Source organism: Bacillus rossius (assembly GCF_032445375.1).
Source record: "Bacillus rossius redtenbacheri isolate Brsri chromosome 4 unlocalized genomic scaffold, Brsri_v3 Brsri_v3_scf4_2, whole genome shotgun sequence".
NCBI classification, from domain to species: domain Eukaryota; kingdom Metazoa; phylum Arthropoda; class Insecta; order Phasmatodea; family Bacillidae; genus Bacillus; species Bacillus rossius.
Genome location: NW_026962011.1, coordinates 39879273 through 39898693, shown reverse-complemented (window position 1 = coordinate 39898693; position 19421 = coordinate 39879273). Strand labels below are relative to the sequence as shown.

The window sequence follows — 19421 nt, the reverse complement described above, 5'->3', positions numbered from 1 at the left end:
CGTACGTACGTACGTACGTATTATCCGAAGCTCCAAAACACGGTTGTTCTTACCACTTGCTCGGTAACAATGTCGGACGAGGAAGCAGCATAATAGAACAAATTACTCACTTGAATTGTCGTTTGTTTTGATGCTTGCGTAACGCTGTCGGTCGTCCCATTTATTTCAGTCCGTATCGCCGCCCCTTCCCCCTCCGTTTCTGCCCCTCCCACGGGAGTGCCAACCTAACCCCTCCAACGCCAAGCGCGGGAGAGGCGACTGCTTCTCATCTCGGCGGCCAGTGTTCGCGGTGACAGTTGTCGAGGCGAGTTGTTTGCAGGCAGAACGTACTTCGGAAGAACATCGTGAGTACATCCTAGCGCGCGCTCGTTCGTTGTTAGGTCAGCTGTACAACTAAAATTTGGCAACCACCGCAAATCATAATCAAACGATACACACGCTACATTTGTAAGTGTTTTAATATCCTTTCTGTCGAACTCAACGAATAAGGAACTTTGGAATATACTAGCGTTGCAGCTTTGAGTTAACTACATATTTTACAACTGAAATGATAAAATTGTTATGGGAATGGCAAACTAAAATCTGAAAAATTCTTGACTTACACCGCAATAGTCCACAGCTTTTCAGTTGTTCTTTTTTATTAATATTTACGTATAAAAGCATAATAAACTTCAGACTGAACAGGTAATATTTCAGGGGGGGGGGGGGGAAATTGAGGAGAGAAGTATATTTTTTACGTTGATAAATTAGGGTTTGACGACTCATTGACATGAGCAGCAAAGTAATTAATTATGGGGAGAGATTGGAGCACCCAGGGAAAACTAACTGAATCACGTCAACAGCCACCAACGAGTTTCGAATCTACGAATATTCGAAACCCGATTTCATTTGTGAGATGCAGGTCAATGTGTTAATTTCTTCCGGAAGCAGCCCAACTGTCACTTATTAAAAATTGCATTACCACTTAAGTTGTCACCTGCATTTGCTCTATCTCTTCTACGTTAAGGGGAAGGGATAGAAACCCAAAGACGCCACCTTTGTTTCAAAAGTTTTTAGACCTAAACCATTTTGTATGGATTAATTTTTCAAAATTTCGTCTTTGTCAAAGCATAGTATACAACTTCGTGGAATGCCTGGAGTTGATAGTGACTGGCTGCTACAATAGATTCTCCTGTGGAATTTTGGCGTTTAGTCCTGAACGTTCATTTTATTTCGCAATAATACCATGTAATGGTGTTTGAAAATCTTTTAGTGTATTATCTCTGCTTTAACGAAGGCAAATTTTCAATATAAAAAACTAAAAAACTGTTGAAACAAATTGGTGTCTTTCGGTTTCTACCCCTCCCCCTTAAGTAACATCGTTATCCCGAGCACCGTGAGCAGGTGAAGCAGGCAAAACCTTGAACTATGCACACATGAATAGAACAACCAAGTCTTCTATCCGAGTTCAAATGATAAGTGGGCACGTTTTCATCCGTTTTGGCATTTGTTTGTTTGCTCTGATTGTTTGCGTAGATTCGAAACTCGGTGGTGGATGTTGCTCTGTTTACTACGTTTTATCAACGTGAAATCTCATGCATATGTTGATAATACACTAAACGTTGCAATGATGTATCTTAAAATCCATACATTTAGGGTAAGTAGGTGAAACCATACTTTTCGGAGGCGAATATTTTGAGATGATTTTGAGTATTTGAATTGGTTCGCGTGGAAAATGAGAATGGTAATCTGAATGGCGGCAACCAGCTAACGCTTAGTCCCTTCGGCGTGATCGAGGCGCGTGTGGACAAGGCTTGAAACGTGACAATAAGTTCGCAGGAGTTTTTTTTTTTTTTCAGTTGCAGTCTTATATTTGGAGGAAAAAAATCCTTGGTATATAGGGTTAAAAAAAAGGATGGAAAGCTAATTTTTGTTTGCCAGATTTCTGTCTGCGCATCTGTAAAGTTGGGAGCCCTTTGGCGCGACCGGCGACGGCGACCGCAATCGGCGACCGCAGTCGCAGGTCGCAGTTCTACGGTCGCTGGGCAGAGTGTTTCCTCTGAAACGACTGCCGACCGTCATTAGTGCGTTTCCTTCGTGATAACATAACAGTGACAAAAAGTAATGGATTCTAAGACACCTTTTTGTGGAAGAAGACGACGATTTTAAGTGCACGACAACGTCGGCCAATTCATATATATATATATATATATATATATACACACACACACACACACATACACATACACACACACAACTTGGCACCAGTGGTGGGATGTCAGTCTGCCAGTGGTTTCTATGGAGGAAGTATCTGTCGCCATTTTTATTTTTACCCTCACCGGGTTTGAACTAAGGACTCAGAACTCCATGATGTGAGTTTTTATTAATATTTTTATTAAAATTTGATTAATTAATTTTTTTACAAATTTTGAAATTTTTTCCCAATTATTTCTGATAATAATTATGGTTTTTCCTGATGGTGGTGATAACGAAAATTGCAACGATAATGTTATAATTAAAAATTCAGGAACTTTCTAGAATCCAAGATGGCGGAAAACAAAACGGTGAATTTGACATAATTCAAAATGGTGAAATTCAAGAAGGCGGATCCAAGATGGCCACCGTGACGTCACAAGCTAATATGCCGGCGACAATCATCAATCCTCACCCTGAACCCTGGGCTCTGACCCTTTTTTATATACTACTGACATGAAAAAACCGGCAGTAGCGATGAACTGAGCGAACTAAAAACGCTCGCTGCGCAGTAACGACCAAGGTCAACTGCAGGAATCCACCCGCAGTTTACTAAACGCGAACGACTCTGTTGATTACGAATCACAGAATATGTCGGATCATGGAATGATGGATTAAATAACTTCTGCCATAATGCTCAAAATTATTTACAAGTGCAGTGAACTTTTCCACAGAGCTTGTTATCCTACTAGGTACAAAATATCTGCCACCTGTTGGCTCAGTGGTTAGCGCTTCAAGCTGGCGAGCCGAAGGACCTGGGTTCGATTTCTGGCCAAGTCGGGAAGTTTACCCTCGTAGAAAATATATTTCCCTGGTTCAGGACTAAGTGTTGTGTAGCTCCTTCACCTCCGGACTGCGCAATACCATGATCAACCACTACAGTCGCGCCAATGCCGTAGTTTGGGATCCTGATTAGGCTGTTGGCTGACAAATATATTTCAAAGGGTGTGGCAAGAACAGCAACTTGGTGAACTTCTGTTGTCTGTCATGACAGTGCCTTGTTAAGAGCGTGCATCAGATGGAGTTAAACTTTCTAATACAGTCATCCAGGATTCGGAAGATTACTACTATACTTTTACACGTTTAGCATTTCTGTTGACGCATTAAAAGAATTTAAATGTTGGTGAACATTTTAAATGCATAACATTTTGAAAATATCAATTGAAAGTTGCTTTAAAAGCATACTGTAATTGCCATTTTTAGCCATTTTCAAACGACGTTGTAGCCAAGAAATATAGGCACATCTCCATTCTGTTTTAATAGGCAAAAACTGTATTTCTTCGCCAGAAACTTTGTCGCTTTGTCCCCCATTGTCACCGCGACAAATCTCGAGTAATCTTCCTAAACCGAAGGCACTGCACGCGTTTATAGCATACTGCTGGGCGCGCCGGACTGCCGTGTATGTGTGAGAATGGAACAAGAGATACTCGCGGTTCCTATCTTGGAATGCGAAGAAGCGTCAAAGAGGAGACGAAGATAGATTTCTACCTGACCCGGCGCGCCGCGGCATTGCTGCGTAAGCTCAGATTACCAGGAAGTATTACCACCCTCGTAAATAACCAAAAGAAAATTTTTTTTTGTTGTAAATTTGTAAATGTACTATTTTCCTAACTCTGATCATTTAATGTGTTTTAAAGGATAACTATATAAGAAAATAAGCTTAATTAAGTTGTAAGTAAGTTTATTCAAAGTTAATTGCAATTTTGAATGCATTAATAAGCCGCACGATGACTGGTTGTTAGACTGTAAGGTATAACTAAGTGTCTAAATTTTGGCTGTTAGGGTGTACAGAGAGTTTCAATCCTCCAATGAATACATAAAAATGTGTTTAGATGTAGCACCAAGACTTGGTGACCAAGTACTAAACAGCTATATCGTATTTGTTAGCACTTCGAAAATTCTAATTCATAGATAGTGTTGATGATTTTGGTGGTTGCTACCAGCGTAAAAAAAAATTAAGTACTTAATTATTTATATCAATTACATCATATTTCTGCACGAATTAATTATTTTGAACTGATTTTTGCTACAAGTTGACGCTTCATTTTCAACGAATATCCAAAAACTTATTCCACAAAGTATTTTTTTGTAAAACCATTTCTAGAGTTCAACAGTTTAATGGTAAACGATAGTTTTACCATTATAACTAAATTTATGTTATTTATTTTAAAGGTCCTCTGATTCATAATGGTTCGTGTCAAAATAATTATATAACTATCTAAATTAATTATAGGTTAAACCCGACATTCGTTTTTATGAATTTTATTGTCAATGTAATTAAATTGATTATAACTAAATTTGCTACTTGATTATAGATATAGAGTTGATTTATTCAACCTGTGAAGTTAACTCGCCAATACATTTTTTTTTTGATTGCTTGAATTGATACATTTTGCTTAAAACTTCACACCATTAAAGTATTTTATAGTCTGAAGTTAATTTGAAACCAACAATTGAGAAGGTCATTTGCAATAAAACCTGTGTTCAGAAATTAGTTCAATTGCAATTATGTAACTTTTAAGTTACAGAAAATATTTAAATTTTAACTGGACAAATATGTGAACAATAACTTTTACATTCAAATTCTGGAACACATTATTCCTTATTATTTTTTTTTGTACTTTGTAGGACTGTATCAACTTTAAATGTACACTACTGTATCTTATTTATGTTCACGTCGTTTGTTATATTGTGTATATGTTGTATATGTGATTGTGTTACTGTATCTTGACCAGTGTTCTTTGCCGTGTGTTCTTGTTAGCCTACATTGATAAAAATAAAACCACTGTAACTTATGTACTGGTACTTAATCATGCAATTATGTAAATTAAAATTGTTTTCATAGGATAAAATGTCTGTGCTATACAACAGAAAACCAAGAACAATCTCTGTGTTGCTGTAGTTTATGTAATTTTTGTTTTTCATTGTCCTTCTGTTGGTGATCGTTGTGGAAGTAACTGAGAAATCGAGGTTGAGGTAACTCACAGGAATGACTATCGCTCGTTACTAACGCACTAATTACATAATGTATAAAAATTGTGTGCGTGGGTGCCACGCGTATTACAAGTGACATTTAGTTCCGTACTAAATGCCATTTTGTTTACGAAATGCGAACTGTGTTGCTATCAACACTACGTATTTTTTATTTGTACTTGTGGCTGAAATTGGGTATTACTAATTTATATATGAGAAACAAAATTGTTTGTTTGAAACGCAAAAAATTTGGTTCTTTTTTGAAAGAAGTAAATACATCAATGTTATTTTATACACTAAGACTGTATTATGTACGGTGATTATAATTTATTAAAATTGTGATCCATATATACTTAATCGTATAAAATGTGAACTAAGCTACTACGGAGATTGAAAAAAGAACTGTTGGCGACTTCAGCGTGTATCTTAGAGTGAAAACTACGAACTTATAATTGTCCTGCGAAATATCTTGCTTCGACTATTATGCTGGACCACGAACTTCAGGACGAGGGATAACTAAATCAAGAATCCCATAATTCAAATTTCATAATACCTTGAAGAACCTGGGTATACATGATGATAGTCAAACTCCGAATATAGAGTTGATGTCTAAGGATCTACTGGTTATTTCTACTGCTACCTACCAACAAACGCCGTGACAATGAAGACATTTATGGAGTGTCATGACTATATGTTATGGTTGGACGAATAACACCACGATATCCTTTGACTTATGTTTGGAACTACAGAAGGATTAAAGTGGTATGGAGTTACTGTTAATTGACAGTGTAAATGTGTATGTGAAGTGCTTTGAAATATTAGTAGGTAATCCAAACGACGTGCTGATCTGTAGATTTATTCCTGATTAATTAATGTAACATCAATATTATAATATTCAATTTGCTGCACCAATTATTGTGAAGTAATTTTCCATAACTATCATCAATTTAGAAAAGTTTATCGTAAAGTGCTTTACCATAACTGACAAGCCTGTACCAGCTATATTTTGTTTTATTTAACTTTGAGTTCTCTATAATTGATTATGCTAGTCTAGAGTTGGTTTGTATTATCCCAGATAAAGCAAATTAAATGAATTTAAACTAATTTGGAATGTTAATATCTCCGACTTTGATTTTACATTGTTTCTCATAGAGGAAACTGAACCTTGTAATTTGGCGACATGTACTTCATGTTAAATTCAGTGTCACATCCAGAGATTAGAGAAATATACAGATGGAGAATGTCTGACTTTTGACGAGGGGGTTTAGATTATCGTATTTTGTCCGTAGTATTTAAAGATCATCAAAAAAAAAATTGGTTGTCTGTAAAGTCGGGTTACGTACGATAGTTTAACGTGACGTCATAACAAAACATTGATGAAATGATTGCATACTTTATGAATAAAATTGAATAATTTTTATTGAATTATCACTATTTTGCATGGATACAAAATGAAATCTACAATTTAATTGATAAATTTACTTTTATTTGCACTCATTAATTCAAATATTTTTATTACTTTAACGAACAGATTATTTTAACTATAACTTTTTGAATGAAAGTGATTGTTTAATTGGAATGTTCAATTGGCTCCATAAAATAGTATATTCCCTTGCACGTCGGTTAGGCGGTTCAACTTGATATTAAAATTTCTAAATATTTTTAAAATTCTCTTTTATGTTTCTTTTTGTTTATTGCTCTTTATTTTGGAAAAATGAAAAAAAAAACCAAAAAAATTAATTAATAAAAAATAGTTTAGTTAAAGTACTAAATTTAAAAGCTACTTTCGAAAAGCAGGCCTTAACCTATTTAATATAATAGTAGATTCATAGGCCAAACGAGTGGAAGATAGATGCGGCACAAGCGTAGAATGAACGTAACGGGACAATGAGTCATGCTTTTTCGTGCGTGCAGCCGGCGTTCATCGATTTATTAGACGTTGTTACGTCAAAAAATTAATTAATAAAAAAATTTGGTTGTCTGTAAAGTCGGTTTTCGGACGATAGTTTAACGTGACGTCATAACAAAACATTGATGAAATGATTGCATACTTTATGAATAAAATTTAATCATTTTTATTTTAATATTAAAAGAATAAATACTTGAAATTATACTAGTAATCAGATTTTTAAAATGCAAGAATAATTAACCTTTATTGCCGAAATTGTTGTTATAAGCATTGAAAACCACATTAACTTTTTTCACTTTATAAACAGTCGACGAAACAGTTCACCTGTAGATGACTTGTAATTAATTTTAAAAACTGGCGTTTAGCTATAAAGTTTAAATATAATTATGAACAAGTTTTCATATTAATAAACTGTAATCAAATATCTACCAATTATATGAATCACTATAATTTTTTAGTCAATTGTAACATAGCCTATTATTACTGCACTGGCCGACAGCGTAACGGAACACAGTGTAACGGAACAAAGAGCGTAACGGGACACAGCGTAACGGAACAATGAGCGCAACGGGACACTTTTTTTGTGCGTGCAGCCGGAGTTCTTCGATGTATTAGACGTCACGTCAAAAATAGTTTAGTTAAAGTACTAAATTTAAAAGCTAATGATTAATTAATTAATAAAAAAATAGTTTAGTTAAAGTACTAAATTTAAAAGCTACTTTTGAAAAGCCCGCCTTAACCTATTTAATATAATAGTAGATTCATAGGCCAATCTAGTGGAAGAGAGATAGATGCGGCGCAAAGGTACAATGAGCGTAACGGGATAATGAGTCATCCTTTTTCGTGCGTGCAGCCGGCGTTCATAGATTTATTAGACGTTGTTACGTCAAAAATTAATATTTGCACTTATAGAAATTATTAACTAATTTGGAAAATTTTCTATCATAGTTCCTAGTTTCCCATTACAACTATTCGAAATGTATTCAAGTTAAAGTGCGGTATGTATTATAACACCATTTTTACTTTTGTGATTATAATATATTAATATGAAACAAGACTAAATAGGATGAGTGAATCGTTGGAGTGTACATATATACGTATGCGTAGCACTGTGGCTGTGGCTCGCATCGGTTGTTGTGCGTCCGTGGCCTTGGGAAGGGTTTATCTTGACAAGGGGCCCGCAAGGTGGGGGGAAGAAAGGTAACACCTCCCGAATGGTGTGGAGAAGACAGTACGAGAGCGATAACCGACACTTTTTTTGTCTCCTCCTTTTGCTCTCTTCGCGGTCACACACACACACACCCAAATGCAGATGCCAGGCGCGAGCTGAGAACTTGCTGCTCTGATGAACGCTCTTAATGTTGACCCTGGCAGTTCACTTGCTATCGGCCGCTAAAAGAGTTTTCCTAGCCAGGAGTGAGGCGGGACATAAGTGCGACGCCAGATAGACGGAGCTCAAGACACGCGCTCCTATCAGAACACAGCCAAGAGGAAGTAACATAGAGTGCAGACAGGCGCAAAAAACGAAAGCTGTAGATAAAGTACGCAGATAACAAATGCTTGTAGAGTAGAAAAAAAAAAGCTCAGGGCGAGTGTCGCTTTACGTAGCTTTAACGCTCGGTGAATACTGTTAACAAATGGTAACGTATATAGTCAACGGGGCCTGTATGGATGGACGAAGAATTATGTAGATTGTTGCCGATACTTAAACAAATAACTTACTTTCCGCTTTCTCAAGTAATCCCTACAGCACTGTCCCTACTTGATATTTAACATTAAAATATTAGGAATTACTTAGCATGAATGCACTCTAATGTAATGTGTGAAATAAAGTTTTAAATATGTGTAACGGAGAAAGGTTTCTGTCAGTATACACCTACAGTAAGTTAACAAGCAAAATTAAAATAATTTATAGGCGAAATTTACCGAAATCGCTTATGGTAGGTAAAACCACTCTGTTTTCGCACTGTTATTCTAAAAATTGGTAAACTATAGTTTCAGCAAAGATGATCATAAATTGTTACCGTGTCTGGCCAATCCCCGAGCAAAGCACACGCATGCCTGAAACGCAGCATGATTAGGCGTAAAGTCTTCGGCGTGGGACGCACCTAGTCTTCCCTACTCCAGACCCCTCCCAAACAAATACACTTGGTTTTAGTGAGGTAAGAAAGAAAATTCACTCGTCTGTGTGCCGCCTGTCACATAACTTTCAGCTATGAGAGATTGTTCAAAGCGTCTAGTTAACTCAGGAGGTTGCCTGTCAAGCTCGACATGATAAGATAATGCAAATTCTGGTCTATTTGCGACGGTGAAATATGCGCTTCATACGACCTGTACCCTGACAAACAAGCTAATTTCATCACGAAACTAAAAAGAAGAAGAAGAAGGCATGTTCTTTTGTTATTAATGCTTATAAACTACGCAAGGAACGCAGAAACGCAAGGACGCACCACGCAACTAACGGAAGATTATCACGGTCGTTTAAGAAGTATGAAAGTCATAATACGTCCCTAATCCTATAATTTTAAACTGCGAAACAGTTGAAAACAAAATTTTCTCTTGCTTCTTTTGATGATTCATGTTCATCAATGAAACGTGTCAAAATTTTGATCTAAAAGTTTTATTTACTTTCACTGTGCGGAAGTTTAACAAGTGAAAACGTAAAGTACATATATAGTAAAAAATAATATTTTAGTTTTCTGTGCACATAACATCTGAATCTTCAAAAGGTTTTTGGAACACTTTTCCTTTTAATATGGAAGGCGAAAACTCAAGCCGAAACGCAAGAAGTAGAAAGTTGTCCGAAATTTTGCGTTGCGTTTTTTGTGGCTTGCGTAATTTATGAACGAGTACTTGATTACGTTGCAATTATACTTTTTATTTCTTGCGTAGTTTATAAACCCTTGCCAGATGTTCAGTTCGACGAGTGAACGCCATGAGTTCGCCGGCCACTTAGTCGGAGCTGCGCCCAGTCAGCGTTCGAGTCGACCTCGTGGTCTCAGTGGTCTGGCCGCTCTCGTCCCGCCGAGGCCATCCGGGTTCGATTCCCGCCGGGGCCGAGCCAGCATTCACAGCAAGTGGGGAACGTGACGGACGTTGCCAAGAGCCGATTGGATATCCCGCTGTACTTGTCACTGCTGCATTCACGTATCGCTTGGCCCGGTTAGTTGAGGGTCCCTTGAGTTAAAAATATATTTACTAGGGATGTGTCATTGCTCACATGTACTAGCAAGACGTACTAGCAGGAGACGAAAATCAGTCTGAATCATCACTATAGTCTCCATACTCCATATCTTGTTTCAAGCCATGGCCACGCATATCTGCTCGCCTATGTATCCTTACTAACATTATAAATGATAAAGTGTGCTTGATGGTTTGTTGGCTAGTCCTTCTTTCACGTAGCAACGGGTCAACGGATCGACACGTTGTCCTATGTTATAGTAAGTGTATTGGGTTGGGAGAGACCCGGGCGAGGAAAAGACTTCTAAGTGCTTCTCAGGTCGAAGCTATGAGCCGTATGATGCGGGGTTTCAGACATGCAGCCATGCATTTAGCATGCATCGTGTGCTTTACTAGGGGATTGGCCAGCCATGACAGAGCTTGATGTCATAACTAACTCCCCTAGCTTAGATCTAGATTATAACTGAGTTGAGCCCAGGTAAAACCTGCATGGACAGACCCTGGGCTCATTCATGCGGGGTGCAATACGGGACAAAAGAGGAATGATAAGAGCTGGGCAGGAAACGTTCCTACTCTGCTTAGTTTGGGAGCTAATGCCCCAGTTATAACATTTAATAGTATCAACTATAAGCGTTGTAAAATGTTGGTTCAAAGTCACAAAAAGTATTTCGATATGTTTTAGATAAACGCATGCGCGAGTATTGCTTTGTTGTTTTCTCGCTTGCAGCGCCACCTACGCAAAATTGAGACTCCTGAGCGTAAAGCGTTTTGTTTTAAAGAGATCTTTTTTTTTTTTTTTTTTTTTTTTTTCCGCTGGCCTCCACGTTCACCTGGCATAACGCCATGCGATGTCTTTTTTCCTTCGGGGCTTTATAAAATATCGTGTCTACCTTCCATCTCTTGCGGGAATACTCTGAACAGGGCGGCTTTTTAAAACGAATTTGCCAGAGTTGAAGAGGCTATTGCTTCCATTACCCCGGATGTGTTAACCAAAGTGTGGGAAGAATTGGGCTTTAGGTTGGATGTGTGCCGTATAACTAAAGGTGCACATATTGGACATTTGTAAAAAAATTGGTTGTCTGTAAAGTCGGTTTACGGACGATAGTTTAACGTGACGTCATAATAAAACATTCATGAAATGATTGCATACTTTTATGAATAAAATTGAATCATTTTTATTGAATCATCACTATTTTGTATGGATACAAAGAAGGAGTGAAATGAAATCTACAATTTAATTGATAAATTTACTTTTATTTGCACTCATTAATTCAAATATGTTTATTACTTTAACGAACAGATTATTTTAACTATAACTTTTTATACACGTTCGCTATTTAACTTCTTTCCAATCTGTGTTATTCTGCTAAGGACAGGACGATGATGGGAAAAAGTAGGAAACGAATTGGGAGCGTTTCAAGTTTTAACGTGCCTCGAAAAAAAAGTCAAATCGACGGTTGTTTCCAATCGAGCGGAAGAGAGTGTAGATGCGGCGCAAGCGTACAACGAGCGTAACGGGACAACGTGCGTAACGGGACACTTTTTTTCGTGCGTGCAGCCGGCGTTCATCTATTTATTAGACGTTGTCACGTCAAAAAAGTAAAGTTAGTTTGCATTCAGTGTGCTGTAGGATTGTTGTTGTGAATAGTCGCGGACGCCCTGTGCAACAAGCAGTGACGCTGCCCCGCAGGAGCCGCGGCGATGGCGCAGACCGTGGAGGCGCTGGACAGCCCGCTCGCCGACAGGCTGAGGAAGAGGTCCCGCAGCCCCGCCTACCCGGTGGGCGGGCTGGTGGTCAGTCCGCCGGGTTGCGTGGTCACCCACCTGTACCGCGAGCACGCGCCCGCCATCAGGGACTTCGAGGCGCGCGACGACGACGTCTGGGTCGTGTCCTTCCCCAAGTGCGGTGCGTACCTACACACGCGCGCGCCGCCGGGGTCTGTCTCGGCACGGGCCCGGCGCGTCCACGCAGGCGAACTGGGCAACCGCCTAGGGCGCCAAGTAGCTGGGGGCAGGGCCGCAACTAGGGAGAGGGGGGGGGCAAGCGGGGCATACGCCCCGGGCGCAAAGCTGTGGGGGGCGCCGAAATCGCTTGCATTGTAATTCCTACTACAAAAATGGTAACTGGTAAAAATGTTTTTGCATGGAAGTTACAGTAGGTTAGAAACTTACATGTAGGTATGGAAAATACTTAAATAGCACCATTTTGCCGTGGGAGGGCCCCCGGACATCCGCTTTATTGGTGTGGTATGTGCAAAAAAGAGGGGGGGGGGGGGCATGAATCCATACATGCCCCGGTTGCCAGAGACTCTAGTTGCTGCCCTGGCTGGGGGCGGCGCAGCACGACACATAACAGCTGATATAATATGTTTAACGATTATTGAAACTAGATGAAAATATATTTTTGCAACAGTTTGGAATGTTTATATTGATGTAAGTAATTATTTAAAGTCCACGGTGACCTGTTTATGATTTGTAATAAGTAAAAAAGTAAAAAAAAAAAACACAAGCCTGCTTACATTTGATTGTTGATAAAATCTTAGGCTTACGTGATGTATTTTGAGGCAAGGAAATTTTTTTTGGGGGTGTCCGCCCGGGAGGAGGAGGGGGGGGGGGCATTAAGGGTTTTCGCTTAGGGCGCCAATTTACCTTGCACCGGCCCTGTCTCTCGGCGAGCGGTTCAAATATTATCGTAAATGTTTTCTCCTGTTTTTTCTACTCTTTGGTTACATATGTCACTAAATTACACAGGAAATATAGCACTCACAAAAGTAAGCTTGAACTTGTGTGTGAGTGCATCTGGTCACTTTAACATACGTGCGGAATTTTGACTAATGTAAACATTTTAAAATTGTGACATTTGATAAATTTAAAGAACTTAAGATATCTGATTTAAATTCTTATAAAATTCAAAGTTAAAAAAAGAGTAATTAAATAAAATACACGATAAAGTATGACATTGATTCAGAAAAAAACTCTATACACACATAAAAAAAAAGACAAAATTAATATTTATAGGAAAAGAACAAGTACATAATTACTACAGTACATAACACCTTACTTAAATATTACAGAACCTCGTCATCAGTTCCGTGAATTTAAGTTGAAAATTTGTAACAGTGAGCGTACGTCCGCTTTTCAATGAAAGCTGGCTGCAATCATCTTCAGAGCCAATCACTCACAGTTTTTATGACTGCAGAAGTATTGTGTTTAAAATTTCTTAAAACAAATGTAACCAACGGGATTTTATAATAGTCTGCGGTTAGAAGTTGTACTCATCTTGGAACACCTGGCAATTATGTAATTAATAATGTTGTTTGTATTGCATTGCAGATGCAATTTAACATGTTATGCGTCAGATTACTGTCTTAACAATCAAAAATCTCACCAAAAGCGGATTTGAAACGTTGTGGTGGCAAATCGGAGGTCAAAGATGGCTCCACGTGCAGACGACAAGAAGGGGTCTGTATCATATAATCACATCAGGAGTTCGACCAGTCTAGAGGCGATCTTCCTCCACGGTCCTGCATGTTGCTGAAGACGGCGGACGCCATTCGTAGGAAGCCTGTCATCGTTCAAACAACTTTACACTCTCTCACACACAACAGCAGTGGTGTAATATTTATAAACTGAATTTACTTTCATGCAATTCGTAACATTTTTTGACGTGACAACGTCTAATAAATCGATGAACGCCGGCTGCACGCACGAAAAAAGTGTCCCGTTACACACATTGTCCCGTTACGTTGTGTCCCGTTACGCTCAGTGTACGCTTGCGCCGCATCTATCTCTCTTCCACTCGATTGGAACAACCATCGATTTGACTTTTTCGAGGCACATTAAACTTGAAACACTCCCATTCGTTTCCTAATTTTCCTATCATCGTCATATCCTTAACAGAATAACACAGATTGGAAGAAGTTAAATAGCAAACATGTATAAAAGTTATAGTTATAATCTCTTCGTTAAAGTAATTAACATATTTGAATTAATGAGTGCAAATAAACGTAAATTTATAAATTAAATTGTAGATTTAATTTCACTCCTTCGTTGTATCCATACAAAATAGTGATAATTCAATAAAAATGATTCAATTTTATTCATAAAAGTATGCAATCATTTCATCAATGTTTTGTTATGACGTTGTCACGTTAAACTATCGTCCGTAAACCGTCTTTACAGACAACCAATTTTTTTTTTGAATTTACGCCCTGGAGTTTCTGAACACGAATAGATAAGTTTAATAATCTATCATAATAAGCTTAAACATACACAAACGTCACAATGAGCTTACACAGTTAAACATATCAACAGACTAAAAATATAATATATTCACAAATATTTTATAAATTATAACTGCGCTCGTGTGTTTTTTTTTTAGTCTAATTTGGTTTATTTCAAATTTCGTCTGTTTACCTGAGTAATAGGCCCTTTTTTTTGCATCCTTTTACTATCTCGTGTGTCTTTCAGTGTCAATGATTAGATTGACTACGTGGTTCTGTTTGTACACAAAACTTGCGTAACATTCTTGTCGATAGATAATCTAATCTGGTTTCGAAAGTTCGTGCGATTTCCTTGTCAGACGACGACCAGTCAAGTAGCGGCGACTTCTGAGCTGAAATTTGCTGCCGTGTTCGTGTGTTTGTGGAGGCACGCGGAGCGCGTATTCGGCTGGCTTGCTCGCACTGTTCCCAGGCCCGGTGCAAGGTTGCGCGCAGCAGCCCGGCGCGTCCTTACTTCAAGGACGTTGCACGGACGTGCGATTATTTTATTATAATATCAAGCCACGCCTAGGAGTACAATTTCCGTGACATGGCACAGCGCAGGGACTTCGAGATAAAATACGGACCCAGTGGCAAATAACTTTGTCGAGCCCCCCCCCCCCCCCTTACCTATTATTTAATGTACACTTTTTCAAAACCCACAATTTAAAAAAAAATTGGTTGTCTGTAAAGTCGGTTTACGGACGATAGTTTAACGTGACAACGTCATAACAAAACATTGATGAAATGATTGCATACTTTTATGAATAAAATTGTATAATTTTTATTGAATCATCACTATTTTGTATGGATACAAAGAAGGAGTGAAATGAAATCTACAATTCAATTGATAAATTTAGTTTTATTTGCACTCATTAATTCAAATATGTTTATTACTTTAACGAACAGATTATTTTAACTATAACTTTTATACATGTTTGCTATTTAACTTCTTCCAATCTGTGTTATTCTGTTAAGGATAGGACGATGATAGGAAAAGTAGGAAACGAATGGGAGTGTTTCAAGTTTAATGTGCCTCGAAAAAGTCAAATCGATGGTTGTTCCAATCGAGAGGAAGAGAGATAGATGCGGCGCAAGCGTACAATGAGCGTAACGGGACACCGCGTAACGGGACACTGCGTAACGGGACAATGCGCGTAACGGGACACTTAATCGTGCGTGCAGCCGGCGTTCATCGATTTATTAGACGTCACGTCAAAAATTAAAGACTGTTAACGTTATCGTGGCCATCACTGTAAACGTGATCTATGCGCACCGCACAACTTTTAAATACAATACGCTTGCTATTGGGCTTTTTCCCGGTGGCAAGGAGTCCCCCACCCCCTTTTCTACCTTATCCGCCCTAATTCACGAAGGCTCCGTCCTCTCACAACCAGCATCTTTTCGCCCCTTCCTCGTACTTGCTTCCCTCTTTCCGTTATTCTCCACTCCCTCTGGACCTTCCACTCGAGACCCGTCTCTGTGCAACCGATCTCCCAGCTCTCCCCAACCCCCTGAGCCACCTTAAACAGTTTCACCTCATGGGCGTCGCAACCGGGGGGGGGGGGGGGACACGCCCCCCCCCCAATAATAAAAGTTTTCAATTTCGTCCCCTCCAAAATATATTTAGTTTCGTAGTTACCATATATTAAAAATATTATTTCTGTGATACAACCCATATGTTGCGCATGGTGCATTTAGTCCAATCGTGGTAATGTGAGCACTGTGTTTTTACAAATTTGTTCTCTGAAAATATTTTTTATAAAAAAATAATATATATATATTGCAACCAGCTATAATTAGAATATTTAGGAAAGAAACATGTCTAAAAACCACCTTTTTGCACCTTCAAACCCCAAATTTTCCCGGGGGAGGACCCCCTGACCACCCCCCCCCCCCTTTTTTTTTCCCCAGGGGATGGATATTCCTCAACAACTAAATCAATTGCAGTACCCCCAAAAAAATATATCCTTGCGACGCCCATGATTCACCTGTCTTTCCACTTTCCTTCTCCTTTGCAGTGTTTCCCACCCTAGCTCCTTCATTCCCGATTGTCCGTGCATATCCCTCTCTCCGCCTTCCCTTCTCCATCACATACTCATCACCCATCTCTCTGCCCTGCGCTGCGCCCTTTCCTTCCCCGGGTACGATTTACGATGAATTACACTATCAATAGACTTGTCATTTTAGTTCCATGAATAAAAAAAAATTGAAACAACCGGGCTCCACAAAGCAAGGAGGATAAGAGTCGCAACACAATGCTATAAATAACGCTCTTATTTTCTTTGGAAATCAGCGACCTGTGCGATATTCATAAGCAACCTAACAGACTAAAAGTCTTTAAATTTTCAAAAGTAAATGTTGGCAATGTTGTTTTTGTTTTGCGGTCGTTCTTTGCTGGGAATATTCACCTACATATATGTTTAGGATTGTATATTTTGCAAGACGGAACAACCAAAACACTATTTTAAAATGCTTTATCGTTTGTTTCAAAAATTAAAAAAACTGCGTAGTTGCAAAGTACTTACTTATTTCAGTGCTACCAATATAATTCAACACTGTCAAAATTATTCCAAAATATAATATTTTGCCGTTAAACTCAATACACCTCTCCGTTAACACACCATTTCATACATTCTGAACTAAGAATGTTTGTAAAATTACTTTTTTTAAATTTAAGCTATTATGTTTAAGAAAAATTCTATGTTTTCTTTATATTTAAAACTTAATTATTGATGTTGGCATTTCTGGACCGCGCAGCTTTTTTTTTTTTTTTGGTGGGCATATTCGACCTGTACGGTTGCGCCCCCTGCAGGGCCCCCATTGGTGCTCGGTCCCGGCCGTCCCAGCGGCCCTGGTGATACTGACCTCGAGCACTGGCTGGTGTCGACAGCTGGTCGTATCCCGCCGGTTGCAGACACTCTGCCCTGCTGCCACGCATTAGGCTGTCACGAAGCCCGGGGGGGGGGGGGGGGGAGATGCTTTTCTGTGCCTCGTCACCAGGGCAGTCCACCAAATAGGCAGAGTTAGTTTAATTACTGAGGAACACATATCTCACAAATAAAGCCGGAGGTGTTCCCTGGAGATTGCGCTGCTGCACCGCTCCGCCCGTTGTTTGCTTTCAGTTTCTTTCCTTTCGTTGGTGGGCGTGCTAGGTTGTTTAGGATTTCTGTTAAAGATGGAGGGCGGGAGATATATTTATTATCTCTCGTTACACACACCCCTTCCCCCTTTTATGTTTTGTGAACTTCGTTGCTTGTGATGCCTGAGATCCAGATGAACAGCTCCAATTAAAAAAATTGTAGCAACAGATTGGAAATTGCAGGACGTTTTAAATATTCGTTATCAAAATTGTGGTTTTTACCTGATTTTTAAGTTTAGGGTACCAACGTTTTTTTTTAATTATAATTTTGATTTTAAATTAAATATATATATATATTACTTGAAAACAGACATAGAAAAATGATAGCGTGCCTTCCAGTACTCGCGAGAGATGTGTAACTTATAACCTCTGTAACGAGCACATACATGCGTTCTCATGTCGCAAATACACTTATAATACGAAACTCTTGACACGAAATTCAACGGAGAATTCTTTAAAATAAATCCGAGCCTGATAAATGTGCGGAAATTGCGTTCTTAAACTATCGTAAATTTCTGGACGCGAATCACAAGTAGTTTCCGCGCCCGCCGCTAGAATGCGCTGCCAGAGCAGCTACGTCGACTATCGAATCATTGGATTTGCAAAGCGAAAGGTTCAATTATATAATGAAACGGCTCCGATAAAAGCGAAAAAGTCTTGTAAAAAAAAACTAACTAAACCCCGTCTTTGGACCTGATTTTCAACAAGGAATGTTGTTAGAATACTGCCCATTTTGTTAAAATTCACTGAATAGTTAATACTATAAAGTTTACATTTGGTTTTAGGAACTTTAGGTTTGCACTTTCCGTTCCATGCGACTTACGTTACATTCCCGAAATCAATCATACCAAATGCCGTATACCGAGAGCTAAGATGAGGCACATAAAAAATACAGTATAATAGCACAAAGGCGTATGCAGTAGGAGGGGGTTGGGGTGGGGTGTAAACAATCCCCCCGCCCCCACCCACCAGAAATCCAAAAAATAATAATATATTATTTCCACCAACAATTGAAAAGACTTTGAAAGCGAAAAAGCAAACAGCTGGCAAAATGGTTCTAAGGTTAGGTGAGGACTGGAGTGGATTCATTTTATTTTTCAATTCCGAGGGTGTTGCGGGGACTTCCCGTAGAGCATCCACTGGTCGTGACTCTTCTCAGGTTACAAGACTGCGACAAGTAGCTGAGACCGGTCAGGTCTACGAGGCGAGTGCCGCCGACAAGGACTCGGGACCCCGGCCACCCCGGCGGCCCGAAGGCCTTGTACCACTTGCTCCGCGGTCGTCCTCCATGCCCCGACCTCCGCCGCAGCCTCGGAGGGACGCCGATTACCACCGCTAAGTGGCGGGTGTGCGCGCGCCTCTGCAGACCGCCTGCTGTGGCGGGCTTCGAGCGCGGGAAGCCTTCAACTCACGTAGTTTCGGTTCCCTGCAAGAATTTCCGAAGATTTCCGAAGTTTTGCGTTTTCGTATTAACGCCACTTCAGCCGCTAAATCAGAAGTTTCCAATGAAAACAATCATGTTGTGACTGACCTAACCTAACGTAACCTAACCCTTCGATTTTTTTTTAATTTAAATTTTTGAGAGAAATCCGAAGTTGCACGAACGTGGTAGGGAACCGAAACTACGTGAGTTGTAGGCTACCGTTCGAGCGCCTCTCTCTGTCTCACTCTCTCCCGACACAGAAGCGCTGAACGCGTCCACACATCTTGATTACAGCTATCA

At 39.4% G+C, this 19421-nt stretch overlaps 1 protein-coding gene across 1 annotated transcript in view; it reads left to right on the top strand.

The window, feature by feature from the left end:
* The first annotated feature begins 246 nt into the window (after nt 1–246).
* LOC134542279 (luciferin sulfotransferase-like) overlaps nt 247–19421 on the top strand; it is a 60229-nt gene continuing 41054 nt past the window's right edge. The window contains exons 1-2 of the mRNA XM_063386422.1: nt 247–344; nt 11985–12200. Of these exons, the coding sequence (XP_063242492.1) occupies nt 11996–12200 (205 nt within the window). The 5' untranslated portion in view covers nt 247–344; nt 11985–11995. The remainder of the gene's footprint in view (nt 345–11984; nt 12201–19421) is intronic.